General features: G+C 54.2%; 2 protein-coding genes across 2 annotated transcripts in view; one reads left to right on the top strand and one right to left on the bottom strand.

The window, feature by feature from the left end:
• Positions 1 to 102: 102 nt before the first annotated feature.
• ISCA2 (iron-sulfur cluster assembly 2) lies at positions 103 to 1,994 on the top strand. Its single transcript, XM_056133878.1, has 4 exons — positions 103 to 197; positions 410 to 512; positions 675 to 790; positions 1,237 to 1,994. The coding sequence occupies exons 1-4, from the start codon at positions 127 to 129 to the stop codon at positions 1,409 to 1,411; spliced, it is 465 nt and encodes a 154-aa protein (XP_055989853.1). The 5' UTR covers positions 103 to 126; the 3' UTR covers positions 1,412 to 1,994.
• A 6,592-nt stretch (positions 1,995 to 8,586) lies between these two features.
• The window catches only part of LTBP2 (latent transforming growth factor beta binding protein 2), a 98,551-nt gene continuing 87,560 nt past the window's right edge, over positions 8,587 to 19,577 (bottom strand). The window contains exons 21-37 of the mRNA XM_056133339.1: positions 18,780 to 18,902; positions 18,508 to 18,633; positions 18,050 to 18,175; positions 17,294 to 17,416; positions 17,073 to 17,198; positions 16,020 to 16,142; positions 15,140 to 15,271; positions 14,808 to 14,933; positions 14,231 to 14,374; positions 13,516 to 13,704; positions 13,312 to 13,395; positions 12,098 to 12,226; positions 11,808 to 11,945; positions 11,534 to 11,701; positions 11,076 to 11,357; positions 9,969 to 10,118; positions 8,587 to 9,092 (exon numbers count right to left, since the gene is read on the bottom strand). Coding sequence (XP_055989314.1) covers positions 8,947 to 9,092; positions 9,969 to 10,118; positions 11,076 to 11,357; positions 11,534 to 11,701; positions 11,808 to 11,945; positions 12,098 to 12,226; positions 13,312 to 13,395; positions 13,516 to 13,704; positions 14,231 to 14,374; positions 14,808 to 14,933; positions 15,140 to 15,271; positions 16,020 to 16,142; positions 17,073 to 17,198; positions 17,294 to 17,416; positions 18,050 to 18,175; positions 18,508 to 18,633; positions 18,780 to 18,902 — 2,435 coding nt within the window. The 3' untranslated portion in view covers positions 8,587 to 8,946. The remainder of the gene's footprint in view (positions 9,093 to 9,968; positions 10,119 to 11,075; positions 11,358 to 11,533; positions 11,702 to 11,807; positions 11,946 to 12,097; positions 12,227 to 13,311; positions 13,396 to 13,515; positions 13,705 to 14,230; positions 14,375 to 14,807; positions 14,934 to 15,139; positions 15,272 to 16,019; positions 16,143 to 17,072; positions 17,199 to 17,293; positions 17,417 to 18,049; positions 18,176 to 18,507; positions 18,634 to 18,779; positions 18,903 to 19,577) is intronic.

The raw sequence follows: 19,577 nt of genomic DNA, 5'->3' as shown, positions 1-19,577 counted from the left end.
CGCCCAATAGGCGTGTTGGGGGGCGTGGACTCATTGGGGCCCCGCCTCCCCTGACCCAGGCTGAGACGGGATTGGACGGGACGGAGGGGCGCGGGCGGGGGGGGAGGGCGGAGCCCGGGGAGGAAGATGGCGGCCGTGCGCGGACTGTCCGTAACTGCCGCGGCGCTGAGAGCGGTCACTCCCTGGCCCAGGGGCAGGTACCGAGCCTGGGAGGGCGCCCCGGGTGTGTCAGGGTCTAGAACGCCTCCGGGGCCGAGGGGAAAGTGGAGGCTCGCGGCGGGAGGAAGTGAGGTCCGGTGTGCGGCTGTCCAGGCTGGGGTCGTAAGGTCCCACTCGCGGCTGTCCTCTGCTAGGGGGTCAGCAGGTGCTCTTGTGTCCCCGGGCTCAGCCCCCTCCCTTTGTGCTGCAGGCTACTGGCGGTCCCCACGGGGTCACCGGTATGTCGGGCATCGTCGTCCTCCAACCCCGAGGCCGATGAAGGGCAGATCCACCTCACCGAGAGCTGCGTCCAGGTAGGACGCTGGACGTGGGGCTTTGGAGAGCGGGAGCCGGGGGTGGGGGTGGTGGTGGGGGGGGGGGACACACCTCCTGCCTCCTGCACTTTGCTCTCTTTCCCCGGCTACTACTTTTCTCCCACTCCCCCTTGCCCCCCAATCTCTCTTCCTGCATTTCAGAGACTCCTGGAAATCACCCAAGGGTCAGAATTCCTCCGGCTGGAGGTGGAAGGTGGTGGATGCTCCGGATTCCAGTACAAGTTTTCCCTGGACACAGTTGTCAACCCGGACGACAGGCAAGGAGGCAGGGGAGGGGGTGGGGGTGGAGGAGGGGACAAAGCTCTGAAGTTTAAGGGGCCCTCTGGGATTGTTTTTCTATTTGGGGGCTACACCTGGTGGTGCTCGGGGATGACTTCCCAGTTCTGCCCCAGGATTGTGGTGGTGGTGGGGGTATTAGGGTGGGATGGGAGTGGGAAGGAGGTGTTAGGGGAGCAGCGTCAGGGATGGAACCTGGGCCTTCTACATGCAAAGCCTGCGCTGAGCCCCTTGGGCTCTCTCTCTGGCCCTGGCACTTGGCCTGCTGAGGATGCCTTGGCCCCCAAGTGTTCCATTCCAATGCAGTCTCCTTTGGAGCCACCTCCTGAAACTGAGCCCTCTGTGCTCACAGGGCAGCAGAGGGCACAGGGCTGGAGGCTACGGTGTTTACCAGGCTCACTGCTGTGCCTTCCTCCTGTCTTTGCAGGGTGTTCGAACAGGGTGGGGCCAGAGTGGTGGTTGATGCTGATAGCCTGGCCTTCGTCAAAGGCGCCCAGGTGGACTTCAGCCAAGAACTGATCCGAAGCTCCTTCCAAGTGTTGAACAACCCTCAAGCGCAGCAAGGCTGCTCCTGTGGCTCATCCTTCTCTCTCAAACTCTGATGCTGTGACAGGCGGCCGAGGTCGCCCGCACGTTGAACTGAGCTGAGGAACCTGGAGTCAGTAGCGTTCTAGAGGTTGCCTTCCAATCATGTCCCTATCGATTTTTTTCCCCCTTTCAGTCCAGGGGTGTTGTTGCCACTATTCTTTTCAGAATGTGACACTTTTACACTTGACTGTAGTTAAGTATCCGCAATTCTGAGGCAGCTAGATGCTAGTCTCTTTAAGATTCAATAACAGGTTGGAATCCTGTTGAATCTGTAGAACCTTCGTGGTTTTCCGGAATTTGGAGTTTGAATTTCTCTGACCCTCAGAGCTGTTTGTATTTATATCGTGTGTGTGCGTGTGCATAAAAGCAGCTTTTCAAAGAATGACCTTACTGTGTTTTGGATTACCCATAGCCTGGGTAGTTTGGACACTGGTTATTCCTCCTGGAGAAATACCTGGTTGTTACTTGCTTCAAGTTGGTCAAATGAAACATTCCTTTTCATCTCTCTCTTCCTGAATGTGCCCATTGACTGATCCTTTTCTTCCCCTCTGCATCCATTCTCCATTATTTGTTAAAGCATATACATTTTTTTTCTCTTATTTATTTTTTTGCTTTTTGGGTCACATCTGGCGATGCTCAGGGGTTACTCTGGGCCCTGCACTCAGGAATTACTCCTGGCCGTGCTTGGGGGACCATATGGGATGCTGGGAGTTGAACCCGGGTCGGCTGTGTGCAAGGCAAATGCCCTACCCACTGTACTATCGCTTCAGCCCCACAATTTTTCTCTTATACACTTATGAATCTGTTCAGTTGACAAAACCAGTGACACATTACCCAGAAAGCCCCATGGATGCATGAATAATTTGAAAAATGGCCTCCCCCTACTTATATTGACATTTCTGTGATCATATAGGATATGTGATCATATAGGGTATGCACACTCCTGTCATAGTGTACAGTACTTCCTGTTCCATGCATAGCAGAAAGTGATTCCTTGTTGGTGTAGATCACTATTTCCCAAAGAAAGAGAGACTGCCCTGAGGGTGCTGGAATGGTGTGGTGAGGACAGGGGAGCAGTTAGTGGTTCAGGGGCAGCTGCAGAATCCTTTGTAGGCTTAGAAAAGGTACCTTTTCAGGCGGGTACCACTGAGTGATTTTTTTTTTCCTGAAAAGGGCAGTAGTAGATCAAATAAACTTGGGAACCTCAGATCTAAATAATAGATTCTTAGAGAATTTTCTTTTAGGTTGGGTTAAAATGTAGGACAAAAAAAAAAAAGGTAGAAACCTAGATAAAATGTAGGATACCCAGTTAAATCTAAATTTCAGATAAACAAAAAAAATTTGGTGTAAGTATGTCACTAATATTGCATGAGATATACAAAATATATTTATTTAAAGCTCAACTTTAACCAGGACATCCAGTATTTTTATTTATGTCAAGCCTGGTAGCACCACTTTAGGCCACTGAAGAGAACTCTTGGTTTGTCTTGGATCCATACCCAGTAGGGCTTGGGGACTACTCCTGGTTTGATTTTCTGGGGTCATCCTGTGGTGCTCAGGGTACTGTGTGGTGGCAGGGATAGAACCCAAACCTGCCAAATGCAGTGTGGACTCCAGGTCTTGGAACTGTTTCTCCAGCCAGCCAAAACAAAGCTTTGTAAGTCACAGGTTTCAATGAATTTTAAAGTATGTGTTTAGGCACATCACTTAATTAGGCTACACTAATTAGAAATAGTCACACTTTGTGTATTACAGTGCCAGGAGAACCAGAACTATATGGACAAACAATTGAAAATGACAAGGCCACCATAAGATAAATGATCTCTGAATGCTAATGTTAGGAAAAATATCACCAGATTGATTCTCAAAGAATTGTTGGTTAAATCTCTCTCTGCCTAAAACCTTCAAAGTGTGTCTCAACACCAATAACAACAAAAATCCATTTCAGGACTAAAATGTTTAAATGAATTGGAATTAAAATACACCAAAAAAAAAAATGCACCACTAAGAAGAATGGAGGCAGAGGTCAGAGGAAATATCTTAGAATCTTCCTTACAGTCTTAACAAGGGAAAACCTAGGACTTTGAGGTAACAGCTACTTGTGTGTTCAATGTGTATAAAGAGAAAAAGTGGGGGACACTCAGCTCCTGAGCAAACTTGATAGCTTTGCAGTGGTGGCAGCAGGAAGCAGCCACATGGAAGGCTCTGTAGTAACCAAGATGCCTACAACTGTCCAACACACGGGACTAAACTGATTTTCATTCTTGGGCCAGAAAGATAGTACTGTGCATAAGGTGCTTTCCTTTACATGGTCATGGTTGACTCAGTCCAAAGACCCCTGGTATCCCACATGGTCCCTCCGATCACTGTCAGGAGTGATCCCTGAGTGCAGAGCCAGGAGTAATCCTGTAATCCTTGAGCAGCACTAGGTGTCGTCCAAAAGAAAATATTTTTTTTCTCTCTAAAAGGGGATTTTGCTATACAATCATAATCTTAGAACCAATTCTTTTAGAATCTTGGTTGTTGTTTGCTCTCTTGGTTTAAAAACTCAGGCTGAGCAAAATAAATACAACAGCTTTGTGCTTAAATCATTCAAATAGCATTTCCTTCACCTATTCCTTGATTCATTAAATTGTTGTAGGCAAGGGATAGGTTTCCTTGAGTGCCTGTTGACTTAAGTGCCTATTTCCTATGCGTAAGTATTGACTCTTGGTTGGAATTTTATGTTTAGAATGGAGTACATTTGGGAAAAATCGCCTTCTGATTGAGAAAGCTTTATAAGGAAATTTGAATTGGTAAGAAGGTTCTGTTGCAAACGGGTGAAAGTTAAGGCACTGTCATGAGGGAATGATAGCTTCCGGCTATAGCAGGACTTTGGGCAGTTTGCTTGGAATAAACAAGAACAGTAAAATGGGTTAAGGATTTCCTTTGGGCAGTTTGCTTGGAATAAACAAGAACAGTAAAATGGGTTAAGGATTTCCTTAAGACTTTTTTTTGCATAGATTCTTTTACCTAGCAAACCACAAAATCCAGCATTTTTATAAAATTTGCTTACTGCGGATTCATTTAGGGAAACTTTATACTTTTCTAGTGTCAGTTGAAAAAAAAACCTTACCTCCCCACAACTTTCAAGAGGAAGTTATCAAGGTACTACTGGCTGCAGAATTGATTTTTTCTTTTTCTTTTCAGTGAGGTGACACCCAGCAGTGCTCAGGGACTAATCCTGGTGATGTTCAGGAGACTGTTGTACCAGGCATCAAGCCCAGGCCTATGCAAAGCCTGTTGAGTTATCTCTCTGGAATAGTTATTTAACTTTTCTGGGCCAGACCCAACAGTGCTCAGGGTTTACTCTTGGCTTTGAGCTCAGGGACTACTCCTGGCAGGGCTCAGGAAACCCTCCGGGGTCCTGAGGATCCAACTCAGGTCTGCCATATGCAAGGCACTTGCTTTACTCATTGTACTATCTCTCCAACCCCTTGATATATATATTTTTTTGTGATTCATAATACTTCATTGTATATTTTTCATTTCCTAAGACAATAGATCTTAACACACAAAAACAGTAACTGTCTGAGGTGATCAAAGTGTTAACGTAGTACATTTTGTTAGTCATTTCACAATGCTTTCATATATCAAAACTTCATAATGTACATCTTTAAAAATATAATTTTACATGTCAATTGTATCATAAAAATGGCAAAATCGTGACAAATATGTCCGATAATCACCAGTAGCTAATTATGGTAATCCACAAAATAAGATTTCATGCAACCATTGAAAATTACAGTCGCAAAAACCATTTGGTCTTAGAGAGATATCCCATTTTATAATAGTTTAAAAGACTAAAAACCAGCCATAAAATTATAATACTGCTATGAGTACAATTATAAAACAATAATATGTACTAAAACTGTAAGAAAAATACATCTAAATGCTACAAGAACTACGTTAAGGTTGTGAAATTATTTGTTTCCTTTGAGCGAGGTGGGGTCACACATGGCAGTTCTCAGGGGCTACTCCCAGCTCTGTGCTCAGGTCCAGCCCTTTGATATTTAACTCACTGTACTATCTCTCCAACCCCTTGATATTTAACTTTTTAGCCTTCATAGCGAATGCCAACAGCAGCAAGTAACACCTTTGCTTTAGCACCAAAGGTGACCTTTAGCAACCTGACCCTTGGTTGTCTCAAAGAGTTAGTCATAAGGAACGGGGGAAGATGGAGGGAAAACAAAGAATTAACATCCAGATGTCACATTAGTGAAGTGACTGATAGCGCATAGTGCTTTGTAAATTATATGGCCTGCCCACCCTTAGATTCTTTTCCTGGGACCCATGACTGAGCAAGGAATTAGGAAAACAGGTTTACAACAGATTAGGAAGGACTGCTGTCCAGGGTTCTGTGATGACACACTCATCTCTCTAACTTCTGAAAATTGAATCCTGTTCTTTTGGTTGTTCCTGCTCAGTATCCCCTTAAAGGGTCTGCATCCGTGGGCACATCCTGTATGGAGTAGTGGGCAGCGCTGTTTGAGGAGGTGTGGGCCTTCTTTGAACCTTGGCCAAGCTGAGGTCATGCATCCGCCCTAGGCGGGCTCTCACATGGCCTCCCAACACGAGCCTGGTTTCCCGGGTTTGGCTCCAAGGCAGGAAACTCCTCTACCTTCCTAGAATCTTCTTTCTCCACAGAGGTACCTCAAGAATGTTTGCTCTAGGGCTGGAGAGACAGTACAGAGTGTAGGGCACTTGGCTTGCCTGGGGCCAATCCAGTTTCAATTCCCAGCAACCCAGGTGCTGGAACCCCGCCAGGAGTGATCCCGGAGTTGCAGAACCAGGAATAAACCCTGGGCACCACCAGATAATGCCAAAAAACAAAAATAAAATGTAAGATACTGTCAGATAAAGAGCTAAAGGGAAGGACCATCGAAGCAGACTACGGCCAAGCAGCTGTATTTAAAAATATTTTATTTGTTTGAATAGGTAATACATATGGTTCACAATTCAATAAAACACAAAAGGGGATACAAAAAAAGTCCTCATCCTGTACCCATCTTCCCATCCCACTCCCCACAAGCCACCATTGTTTCTAAGATACAATGCCATTGATACGATAGGAGCAAGCATGTACAAGAGTATTCAGCACAACATAACAGCATAAAAAAGACAGAAACCTCCATTAGTAGGGGACTGGTGAAATAAATTACGGTTTATCCATTCAATGGAGTCACATACAGTTGTGAAATAGGACACGACAGCTCTCTGTGTGCAAGTATAAAGTGAAAGAGGAAAGTGCAGGGGAGCATCCGTGATGTGCGAGATGCGCTTCGAATACAAAGATAAATATGCATATGCACAAAATAGCTCGCGAAGGTGAGCTTTGGGATGAGGGAATGTGGAAATTGCATTTAGGAATGCTCAATACCAGCAGGGATATTAGGGCATGGTTAGGAATTCTCTGAAATACAGGGTGTAAAGTGGGGTTGTAAGGATAGAATTTGCAGATACCCAATTCGCATTCCCCTGTTGTTAGACAAGTAGCAGCATGTTGCGTTTTGTTATACAAACTTCCCTTCCTCCTTACTCTATCTTTGATAGCTAGAACTGTTCTTGTGTGTTTTTAGGGCTTCTTAGCAATCATTTCTAATATTTTGCTACTCCAAGTAATGCTATAATAACCATATTGATGTTATTGCGCATGTAGCGAGACTATATCTGAAGGTAAAAATCCTAAAAGTACAATTACTGAATCAAAGAGTAAATGCTCTTGTAATTCTGGAAGACAGTGCTCAATGCATCCTCATCAGAAGTTGATACTCCTGTCAGTATGACAATGCCAGTTTCCCCATGTGCTTTGATACATGCCCTACCACTGAGCCATATCCTCGGCCCCTCAACTAGGATTCTTTAAAAAATGTTTTTAAATTCTTGTCAGTCTGACAGAGTATCTTAATGTGATTTTGACTTGTGCTTTTTTTTTTTTAATTATGAAGAAAGGTCAGAATATGTTCATATGTTTAAGAACTATATAGTTTTTGTCTCAACCAGCATGACCTAGAGCAAATCATTAAGGCTTTATGTGTGCCAGCTTTTCTCATCTCGTTTTATAAGTTGGGAATAAATACAGTAGGTGGGATTACTGGATGCTTAAATGAAACTCATACACAGCACTGAGACTGAGCACAGCGTCTGGCCCACAGCAAGCCTCCAGTAAGTGACTGAGATGACCAGCAGCTGGTGGCAGGTCAGGCCAGAACAGATGAAGTCAGAAAAACGGATTCACCTCCACGTCATCAGTCACAGGGCGCCTTTTTCATTGACATGGCCGTTCCTCAGAGAAATGCCAAGTCACAGGTGACCTTGGCCTGGAAGGGTCACGAGCCCTTTCCCTGGGGATACGTAGCTGGCCACGGGAGTGGCACAACCTCACTGCAAACATTTCGACTCAGCCAACACGTGAAGAAATTTGATTGAAAGTGACATAAACACAAGAACAGAAGTGCTGAGCTGTATGTCCGTTTAGTCCCGGCGGCTCTGAACTGCCCGCTAACCTGGGACAGGGGACAGTTACTTTACGAGGAGAGGAGGACAGAGCCCTTGAGTTCAGATAAGAACACAGGAAATCTGCCTTCCCCTAAACAAGACTGCACTGTGTTTCACAAGCTAGGAAGGAGGGCTTTCCATCAAACTGGTTTGCACAGAGGCAGAGCCCAGGGATATTTGTTTCTGTGAGAAGCATATGTATTTACTGAAGTTCTTAGCCATGGCTTTCCTGTCTGTGACCCTTGCTGCAGTGCACAGGGACCTCCCAGGGCAGATCATAGGTTTAATTTATTTACCCCAACTACTGAGTATTTTGCTTTAGACTTGCACAAAGCCCCAACACGCTCTTACCAAATCCCCCCCACCCCACCCCACCCCGTTCCCCGATTCTTTTCACACCGCCTTCTCTCTGCTTTCTCAGACTCCCTGCAATCTGGAATTCTTTGACAGGAAACATTTACTCCTTTCTGGGCCCACAGAATGGAGATGTAGCAAAATCTGGTCTACACCAAAAACTGGCGGTGATGTGTTCCACCAGCATTTCCTTACTCCATGGATCGGAAGGACCAGCTCAGGGTCGACGTGGCTTCTGACCCACTTGGGGAATCATCAGGATAGTGGTATAGATCATGAAGGAAAAGGGTGTCTGTGATGGGATGCCAAAGGACCTTGCCACCTTTGTGCAGCTTGAGTGGGTAGATGGGACCATCCCTTTGTACACATCCCATGCCAAAGCCAGGGCAGACGGAGGGCTGGGCCTTGTGGTCAGTGGCGGAAGCATTAAAGCATTTATTTGGTGGTATTGGAGCCAAGCAAAGGCATGCAGCATGGAGGTGGTGACAAGCTCATCACCAGAGCCCGAGCCGGGGGCCACGAGACCCGAAGAGAGTCGGCTGCACAGCCGCCTGCCCAGTGTCCACAGGGGTCTTCTTGACCCGGAAAGCTCCCTCCAGGCCCTTCCCTGGGGCATGGGCCCCAGTTCCAGATTGCTGCCCACACGGAACCCCCGCTGCTACTCCTCAGCAATGCAGTGTGGGGGACCTGCCGCGGCCACGAAACCCGGGGCACAGTGGCAGCGGTAGGAGCCCTCGGTGTTCTCACAGTGGCCGTGGGCGCAGAGCACGGCAGGCCCGTTCAAGTCTTCGCACTCGTTGACATCTAAGAGAGAGGACGGATTTGGGAGCTGGAGAGGGAGCCTGAGTATGTCTGCTCTCCCTCTGCTCCCGAAGCCCCGGCCCCCGCCCTATGGTGGAAGCCTCTGGGCACCTCCAGAGACCAAAGCTGTCGCCCAAACTAAGCAACTCAAGGGCCCAAGCAGAAGGTGATTATCCCAGCCGGTGCCTGGGAAACAGTGGTCTCTCTCCTCTGCCTTTCTGTCTCGGAACCTCCTTAGATCTGGCTTTCTATTTTTTTTAATTAATTAATTTTTTAAATTTTATTTTTATAAAGCTGCTCACAATGATTTATTAGATTCAATATTCCAACACCAGTCCCACCACCATTACTGCTCCCCACCACCATTATTTAAAAATTTTTCACCACTGGGGCAGATCCTAAATAATTTCTTTTGTATTGCTTGTTATGAATGATCTGCTAAAGAGGTTTTTCATTAGAAGAAAGTGTGTGAAGATGTATGTTTCTTCACCTTGGAGAACTGGATTTCTCTCTCTCTTTCTCTCGTTTTTTTGTTTGCTGTTTTTCCTTTTGGGGGGTTACTTCTGGCTCTGCACTCAGGAATTACTCCTGACAGTGCTCAGGGACCACATGGGATGCCAGGGATTAGAACTCAGGTCGGCCACGTGCAAGGCAAACACCCTACCTGCTTGGGATAATGGTATAGATTATGGTTTAGGTTTGAGAACTGGATGTCTAAACCAGATCTCTGACCGCACCCAGGCCGCCTCCTCGCAGCCCCACTAGGGGGCAGCAGTGGATTACACTATCTTAACGCCAGCTGTTCATCCCTGGTGAGCCATGGGCACGGGCTGCCTTTTCCAGCCTGCTCCCGGGCACTGCCCCTGGGTCCAGCCTTACCCACGCAGGCCAGCTGGGCCATGTCCAGCTGGAAGCCCTCGAAGCAGTCGCAGGTGTAGCCCTCCTGCACGCGCACGCAGCGGCCGTTCTCGCAGCCGTTCAGCACCCCGCACTCCTCTGCCTGCAGCCCTTCAAAGCCGGCCTGGTACTCTGGGTGGCGGGGAGGGGTGGTGGTCAGAGAGAAGGACGCTGGGGCCTGTTGCTCGGTGCCCAGCGCTCTCACAGGCACGAGAACAAAGGGTACTGCTCTGAGGGGCGTGTCCCTGGGGAGAGGTGCTAGGTGGGAGGCCTGGGAGGGTCGGGCTCCAGAGCCCTCACCATGACCCCTGAGTTTTCCAGAGCAGTGTCTGTGCAGGCCCTGGCTTACTGTGGTGGTTAGTGGTAGGATACTTTGTAAATATGTTGCAAGAGGGGGGTGGGTGGCAGGGGGTTGGCAGTAACAGAGGATAATATTCGCAGCCAACACAAACCAAAGCTTCCACCAGAACCATCTTCTTTAAGCAAACTGCCCTAGAATAAGCACCAAATTGGGTGGTATGGGGGGTACCCGGTCAGAGAGACCTCATTAGGTCTCATTGGCACTGTCGACAGTGCATTCCACCGGTGGCCCACACTTGCATGCAGTTTGATGAACACAAGTTACAGCGCCGGCATCAGTGTGTTAGTGTCCAGGACCTGAGACATGAGCTAAGCCTGGGCTTCGCATGCTGAAGGCCAGGCTTCGATTCCTAAGCCACCGGGAGTGACCCAAAAATCAAAAGTAAAATCTAAGGCCTGAGTGCTGGGGTTATTGGTGACCCAAGTCACCAAGGAGTGGTGGGGTGGGACTTCACAGTGACCAGCAGCCCTCAGCTCCCGTCTCGGTGGCCAGCCTGAACTTGGACGGGAGATTATCCTGTAAGTGTGACTGACTGGTGTGGAGGGATGTGTGCCCACTTCCTGAGCCCACAGGGACGCTTTGGGGCGGCACCAGTGCCTCATAGTACCCTTTACCCTGACCTCACGCCACATCTGGGCATTTGGAGCTGTCCCTTGAGTGACCTGTAAGAGGCCTCAGTAGTACCTCTCTCCCCTCCCAGCTGTCCCTCTGTTGTAGGACACACCGACCTGGCTGGCTGGCCACGTAGCGGGGCTGGAGTTCTGAGGGGGGCAGGGGTGGCTCGAGGACAGCTACACGGTCCCCGGGGTGGCCGGCTGGGTCGGAGAAGGGCGGCTCGGGGACAACATCCTCAGGACCCAGGTAGTTGTAGAAGGGGGCCCCATCTGGGCCGTAGAGGCTGTAGTGCAGGTCGTCGGGTCCGGGGCCGTACTCGTAACCCGGCCGGAAGTGCACGCCAGCCTCCCGCTCTGCCTCGATCCGGGCCACGTTGCACAGCTGGGCGTAGACCTCTATTGGGGGGTAGAGGGAGAGGACGCTGCCCCACTCTGGCGGCCCCGAGGGCAAGGGGTGCGGGGGACTGGCTCTCACAGCTCCAGGCAGTGCTGCCCTCCCCATCCCCACCTCCCCCGCTGCCCCCCAGGCCTGGCCCCCGCTCTGCTCCTGCAGGTGCCCCTCCCCCTCTCACCAGAGTTCCTCGGGGGGCACAGAGCACACTGCTGGGTCCAGGCCTCGCCATCCTGGCAGCAGCATTCCGTGTAGGTGGTGCGGCGTCCATGCAGGGGCTGGCTGCACACGTAGTCGGTGACTTTCTTCCAGCAGATGTCCATGTGGATGTCATGGTCAGGCAGGTCCTCTGGAGGCCCAGGGCGCAGAGACCGTGAGGGCCCAGCCCCCGCGTCTTGGTGGTCCCTGCTGCCCACCCGGCCCCTGGACCCCGGCTGAGGCCCGACCTGACTCACCTGGGTCGCCAGTGCCGTTCACGCAGCGCCGCCGGCTGAGGTCCAGGGTGAGCGGCGGGCTGCAGAAGCAGTGGAAGGAGCCGTCGGTGTTCACGCACTCGCCGTTCTCGCAGGCCGTGTCCTGGCACTCATCGTGATCTGGGATGACAGAAAGACAGGAGACATGGAGGGGGGGATAGGGTGTGGGTGGGCAGCATCCTGGTACAGCCAGCTCAGTCTGGCAGCCCTGGACAGCTGCTCCCCTCCTGCCTGCTCTGCGGACGGACGGGGCTGGGCGGGTGGCGTCTCACCCTCGCACTGCCCATGGGCGGCGTTGTAGTGGTAGCCGGGATGGCACAGGCAGATGTAGCCGGGCACCGTGTTGAGGCACTGGCCGTTCTGGCAGAGGCCAGGCCCAAACATCATGCACTCGTCCGCATCTGTGGGAGCAGTAGGAGACAGGACTGAGGAGGGGGCCACACATGAGAACCACCATGCCTAAACCCGGGTCCTGCAGGCAGGGGACTGCAGGCAAGCTGCTTGGGGTCCTCTGGCCTCAGTTTCCTACCTAAAAGAGGTGAGTCCCAGGGCCGGAGAGAGAGGGGAAAGCACATAGGGCACTTGCCCTGTACACAGCCAGCCCCAGTTTTGTTTTTTTTTTTAATTTTTATTAGTGAAACACCATGAGGTACAGTTGTAGACTTACAAATTTTTTTGCTTGGGTTTCAGTTATACAATGATCAAGTACACATCCCTCCATCAGTGCCCATTCTCCACCACCACTAATCCCAGTATCCCTCCCACCCCCATCCCCCCATCCCACCCTGCCTCTGTGGCAGGGCATTCCCTTTTGTTCTCTCTCCTTTTGGGTGCTGTGGTTTGCAAAAGAGGCATTGAGTGGCAATCATGTTCGATCTATAGTCTACTTTCAGCATGCTTCTCCCATCCTGGGAGGATCCTCCCAACATCCTTTATTTGGTGCTCCCTTCTCTATCTGAGCTGCCTTTCCACCTAGCATGTGTGGGCCAGCCCCAGTTCGATGCCCAGGATCCCATATGCCCTGACCAAGTCCCGCCAGGAGTGAGCCCTGAGCACTGCCAGGTATGGCCCAAACCCTCCCCCCTCCACACACAAATGTGGGTACCACTTCTGATCCGCTTCTGACAGGGAGGAAGGATGGTTCTATCGTGAGTGTTTCCAGGGGGCCAGACCCTGTAGGCACTCCAGGCCAGCTGGGCTCTTTCTAGGCCTTTCTCTCTCCAGCCTTAGGGCCAGACTGCTGAGCCCCCCACCCCCACCCCCCAAATCCCCAACTCTGGAGACTCAGACTTTGTGAGACCAGAGGGATGAGCCTCTGGGTGCCAGAGCTCTCTGTTCCGTCCCTGTGCTCCGCATCCTGATTAGTCAAAGCCTTCGAGTGCGTAGAGAAGCTGGGGGGTGGAGGTGGGATACTGACTCTTAGGGGGGAACGAAGTCAGAACTTCCCCACGCTGGGCCAGCAGGAGGGAATGGGGGCTCGGCTTACCTGTGTAAGTGGTCTGCCCGAACATCCAGGCGCCCTCCACGGGGATGTAGCCCTTCCCGCTCGGGCAGATCTCGCTGAATTCCACTGCACGGGGAGGCAGAGGCTGAGCCGGGGACAGGGATGCTCCACCCCACCCCTTCCTTGCCTGCCCCCCTCCCTACCCCCCACTTGGAGCTGTGAGGATTGGGAAAACCTGAGCCTTACCTGAGTCCTCGGTGGGGCAGGGGGCACAGGTGTCCCCCCAGCTGGCGCCCTGGGTACAGCAGCACTCGGCCCGCGTGGTGTTCCGGCCCAGGAGGCGGGAGCAGGGCTGGCCTTCCGTCCCCGAGTAGCACTCTGCGTGGCGGGGACCCGGGGGGTGCTCCCCTGTGGGGGCCTCAGGGACACTCTGACCTGGGTGACAGGGGCCCCTTCTCAGTGTCCTTTCTCAGTGGCTCTCAGAGGCCTCCTCGCCGTGGAAAGGCTTTCAGGCTTGAGCACAGGCGCGGGACTGTTCATTCCCACGGTGATGGCCGCTGTGCCCCCCCCCATCCCCCCGGACCACCCTGCCCTCCTCCCTGGGTTCCCCAGCTGGAGCCCTGGGTACAGCTTGGTGGTGCCCAGCCTCCTCCTCCACCCATGTCAGCCACCAGCCAAGGGGTGAGGAGGGCTGGGGTGTTGGGGAGCAGGATGGGTGGGATGGGGGGTGGCTCAATCTGAGCTCCCCTGGGGCCGCCCTCAGTGGGTGGGGGCTTTGAACCCAGAGACTCATCCCAGCCGGCTACCCCCCTCCCCAACCTCCACCCCAGGACCCTCATTCCCACCTGGAACCGATCTCTGATCTCCTCAGGGCTCTCAGACTCACAACCGCACATGCGCCCTCCCTCCCCCATAAGCAATAGGCCGGTCCTGCCCGGCAGGGTGGGCTAGAGGGGCTCACCTCCAGCACCCCGTGGGCGGCAGCGCCCTTCCTGAGCGTCGTACTCCTCCAGATCACTGGCACAGAGGCACAGGAAGGAGCCCTCCACATTCTCGCAGAGTGCCGCCCCGCACACGGCCAGCATGAGCTCACACTCGTTCACGTCTGTGGCCGGGAGGATGGGCTGGTGGTTAGGGGAAGCCCTGGGGCCCCTCCCCACCCCTGCCCAGAGAAGCAGGTGCAGCCCAGCAGGAGCTGAAGGGGGGGTCTGAGTTAGCTCACGGGGCAGGGGGAGGAAGAGGAGGGTGAAGCCCCCCGACAGACCCCGAGGAAAGGATGTTCCTGTCAAGTGTGTCCCGGCTCTAGAAACCTTGAGGACTACCCCCCAACACCACCCCCCCCCCCCCACACACACAGCCTGGCCAAGGTGCCAATCACAGGTAGGTATGAGCTATGAGCTCGCCCTGCCTCGCCCGCTCTCTAGGGCCTACTGTGCAGACAGGAGCCCCAGCCCTGGCCACTCTGCACGGTAACCCCGGGCTGTACCCTGGCACCAGGGGGCGGTGGGGGTGGGGGGTGGGGCCTACGAGCTTCTCACCCACGCAGTCCCAGCCCGAGGCGGAGTTCTCGAAGCCCTGGTCGCAGAGGCAGCGGAAGGAGCCGTCGGTGTTGTCGCAGAAGCCGTGACTGCCACACATGGTGTCGTTGGCACACTCGTCGATGTCTGGGGGCGGCGGGGAGAGCTTGGTCAGTTTGCTGGGAATGTTTGCCTGTTTATCGGGTCTATGAACCCTCCAACCCCCACCCCCACCCCAGTTTGGCGAAAAGTAACTGGTAAACAGTGGCCAAAAAAAAAAAATTCCTCTGGAGGAAAGTACCTGGCCGGACCCTAGGAATCAGCCACTCCCCGTGCCCTCGCTGCCCACTCACCAATGCATTCGCCCGTTGGTGCCAGGTGGAAACCAGGCTGGCAGCCCCGCACGCAGCGGAAGGAGCCGAGGCTGTTCTCGCACCGCCAGGCCCCACACACTGGACGGCTGTAGTCCTCACACTCATTGATGTCTGTCCCCAGGGCCAGCAGAAGGGGACAGGAGTGTCAGGCTTCTGTCTCACCTCGCTGGCCCCTCCCATCCCAGACAAGCTCTGGTTTCCTCCATCTGTTCTGAATTCCTTGTCTCAGGTCAGTCCCAAAACATCCGGTTCCAAGTCTGCCCTCCCCACGGAGCATCTAGGAGGGGAGCTCTGAGTCTTTTTGGTCCCCTGACCCCCATGCCACCTCCAGTAGAGCTCTGCAGTCACTCCATCAGAGGGGACCCTTGGCAGGTGTGTTCCAGAGAGCGGTTCTCACCTCACCTCACCTCACCTCACCCCACCTCTGTCTCACGGCTCAATTTTGGGTCTCACCCGGCAATGCAACGGGTTATTCCTGGCTCTGCACTCAGGAGTTACTCCTGGCGGTGCTCAGGGGACCATATGGGATGCTGGGAATTGAACCCAGGTTGGCCGCGTGCAAGGCAAATGCCCTACCCACTGTGCTATCTCTCCAGCCCCTCACGGCTCAATTTTAAGGTGGCCCCTAACTACTTCTCCCAGAGGAGGCTGGCGGGTACTTAAGAAAGCGCCACTGGACCAACATGGCTCTAAAACACTGTCTGCTCTGTTAGCATGAGGGGCTCTGTTGGTCTTCTGCCCTTTGCCATCCGTGCCGTTCCCTCGAGCAGCCAGGCCCCATCCATCCCAGCTTCCCAGGCAGGTGGTCCCGGCAGTGGGGGTATGACTGACCGATCACAGCCACCGAGGAAGCCCTTACCCACACACTCGGTGCTCTCGGCGGCAGGCTGGAAGCCAGTGTTGCAGAGACAGTGGAAGGAGCCATCCGTGTTGATGCAGCGGCCGCCCTGACACCGGTCGGGGCCTGCACACTCGTCCACATCTGGAACAGACATGTGGGTCAGGCCAGCTTCCTCTGGCCCTTAGGAGGCAGCAGGTGGCTCAGGGTGAGTGGGGCGGGCGGCCTGAGAGGCGAGGGCTGTGGTGAGGGGCCCTGGCACTGTTAAGGGGGAAGGAACAACACTTGGAGCTGGGAGGGTGCCTGCTTGCTGTGGACCCCAGGAGGCAGCCTTAGTGGAAACCCCAATTCCTCCTGGAATCCTGGGGACCCCCTCTTAGTCTGCCAAAATTCCCTTCCCCCCAGCACTTTACGTTAGTCTGTCACTGTCACTGTCCTCCCGTTGTTCGTCGATTTGCTTGAGTGGGCCCAGTAACATTGTGAGACTTGTTACTGTGTTTGGCATATCGAACACGTCACGGGTACTTGCCAGTCTTTGCCGTGTGGGCAAGATACTCTCGGTTGCTTGCCAGGCTCTCCGAGAGGGGCAGAGGAATCGAACTTGGGTCGGCCGTGTTGGCCACATGCAAGGCAAACGCCCTACCCACTGTACTATTGCTCCAGCCCTATTTTTTATTTATTTTTTGGGGGGCCACACCCAGTGATGCACAGGGGTTACTCCTGGCTTTGCACTCAGGAATTACTCCTGGAAGTGCTCAGGGGACTATATGGGATGCTGGGAATCGAACCCGGTCGGTCGCATGCAAGGCAAACGCCCTGTGCTCTCCAGCTGTCCTATTACTCTAGCCCCCTTGTTTTTTTTTTTTTTTTTTTTGAGTATACTCTGGTTACTCCTGGCTCTGCACTGAGGAATCACTCCTGGCCTGCTCAGGGGACCCTATGGGGTGCTGGGGATCAAACTTGGGTTGGCCTCCCACTGTCCCATCGCTCTAGCCTGACTTGATATTAGTCCAGACAGAGCCTCCAGCACCCGCTCCTGCTGGCAAGTGTGCCCTGGGCCTAGGGGCTTCTCACCTTGGCAGCGGGTGGCCCCATCCGTGGGGGTGTAGCCGGGGGCACACAGACAGAAGAAGGAGCCCATGCTGTTGAGACACTCGCCCCGGGGCGCACAGTGCTGCTCCCCTGAGCACTCGTCCACATCTGCAGAGAGAGGACAGGCAGGGGCAGTGGCATGGCTGCGGATCCCCACGCTGCCCAGCCCCTGATTCCCTGGAGGGGGTACCCGAGCCGCTCACCCACACACACAGTGCCGTTGGCCAGCTGGAAGCCCTGGGGACACACGCACTGGTAGGAGCCCGCTGTGTTCTTGCACTCGCCACCCTGGCAGCTGCCCGGAAGGGCTTCACACTCGTTCACGTCTGCAGGGCACAGCGGGAGCCACAGGCTGCTGAGTCTGCACCCCTGGCCACGAACCACCCGCAGGGGCCTGGGCCCTTAAAGGGGATGTAGCTGGGAGGAGCAGGGCCACGTGACCACAGCTCTGTGGTCCACCAGGCAGCTCCCTTGGACTCAGTTTCTTCAGCCACACACAATGCCCCTCCTCGACCCCCCGCCGGGGACGCCTGCAGTCCCAGCCCCTGAACCCTCCAGTGTTCTGGTTGAAGTGGCTTGGGTGTTGGGGAGAGGCGGAAAGGGTGACATTGGAAGTACACACAACCCATACAGGGAGGGAATGGTCGGAGGTCGTCCCCCTGGCCTACAGGTGCGGGGCAGACACCCGTGCTCTTTTCATCCCCACTCCAGCTTCACCCGCCCGTTCTGGGCCATTCCAAGGAACCCAGAGGAGCTCCAGCCACCAACTCAGCTCCCAGTTGGGCCCAGGAAGCCGCACAGGTATGGCTCAGTGATTTGATGCTCAGCCCGGCTGAGAAAGCCTACCTCCTCGCAACTAGCCCACCGCCCACCTGAGATGTCCAGAGGTGTCCAGGGGTATCCTGGCCCGAAAGCAGCCCTCCCTGACCCCATCACACCTCTCTCTGCCCTGCACTTACCTTCACACGTGCGGCCCAGGGGGCTTGGCTGGTAGCCTGGGTCACAGGGCTGGCAGGTGAAGGAGCCCACCGTGTTGGTACAGACTCCGTCAGGGCAGACTCCCGGAAAGGCACACTCGTCCAGGTCTGAGGGATCACAGCCAGTCAGGGTGACCCCCAGAGCCACCCCATCGAGGCTGGCAAGACAAAACACCTCACCCCTTCTGCTTCCCCTCCCCACTGTCTGAGCTGATGGACGCCCCCAGCACCCTGGGACGGGCAGGCCCTGGTTAGGAGCCTTCTGTAGGCCCAGAGCTGGCTGACATTCCTGGCTCTACTCGGCCCCTGGCGCCCCTCTTCTGGGACTCCCAGACAGAGGTTCTCCCCGGGGCCCAGGGCTCGGAGGCATATGCTGGTCACTCTCTGGGTGGGAGGTGGTCTGTGGCCCTGGCGTGCCCGTCACCCAGGCCCCGGCTCACCTTGGCAGGCGGTGCCCTCTTCATTCACCCAGTACCCGCTCTCGCAGGCTGAGCAGGTGAAGGAGCCCTCAGTGTTCAGGCAGAGGCCCCCAGGGCACGAAGCCCGGTGGGCGCATTCGTCCACATCTGCAATGGCCATGGGGTCCCGTGAGGGGCTCCGGAGGCAGGGACGGGAGGGGGTGGGGGTCTAGGTGAGAGGTGGGGGTGGTCTTCAGACAGACAGGCCACACGCAGCCCTGGAGGTGGATGGAGGCCCTCTGGGCTCTGCCTACCTCGACAGCCCTTCTGGTCGGAGGTGAGCTCATAGCCTGGCTCGCAGGAGCACCGGAAGGAGCCCTCCAGGTTGGTGCAGCTTCCATGGGTGCAGACCCCGGGGGTCAGACACTCATTCACATCTGAGAGAAGGAAGCCCAGGGAGGGTGACTGGCGGCTTCTCTCTCTCAAGCCCACCCCACGTGGCTTAGATTCTCAAGTGATGGAAGAGGGGGAGTAGCCTGACAGCGCCCCGCGAGGGCCAGGCGCCTATTCCTGCTCCCATCCTACCCTCTCCCCCCATCGCTGCTGCCAGCTCACCTCATGAAGCACCCTGCCTCGGACCCAGAAAAGGGGGCCAAGACCCACCCCAGCTCTGGGGCGGGCTCAGCCCTTCCAAAAACCCCAGCAGTGAGTGAAGGGACCCCCAAAGCGGGGTTCACCCACCAGTGGGTCTACATCTCTCCAACCTCCCTGCTGTCAATCAGACAGGCTGGGGCCCCTGTGCCTGGGAGATGGGTGGGCAGTGCAGCGAGAGTGGCCAGTCCCCGGGGCCTGGGAATTGGCTGCCCTCTTGGGAGCCTCAAAGGAGCTATTCAGAGGCAGCGCCCCCGACACTCGGAAGCACGCACCCTCTTCCTGCAGGGCCTGGGTGGGAGTAGTGGGGTGCGGACAGCCCCCAGGCAGGAGCACCGGCTGCTCAGCTGACCCTTTGACGATGCGTGGGGGGGTGGTCAGGAGAGTACTAGCGACATCCTGGGAGCACGGTGGGTCTGGCTGCCTCTTTTGGGAACACCAGCAACCTCCCACCCATGGCA

This window comes from Sorex fumeus, unplaced genomic scaffold (assembly GCF_029834395.1).
Source record: "Sorex fumeus unplaced genomic scaffold, SorFum_2.1 ptg000098l, whole genome shotgun sequence".
NCBI lineage: Eukaryota > Metazoa > Chordata > Mammalia > Eulipotyphla > Soricidae > Sorex > Sorex fumeus.
Note: the sequence above shows the minus strand (reverse complement) of the source record. Positions and strands in the feature narration are given on the sequence as shown.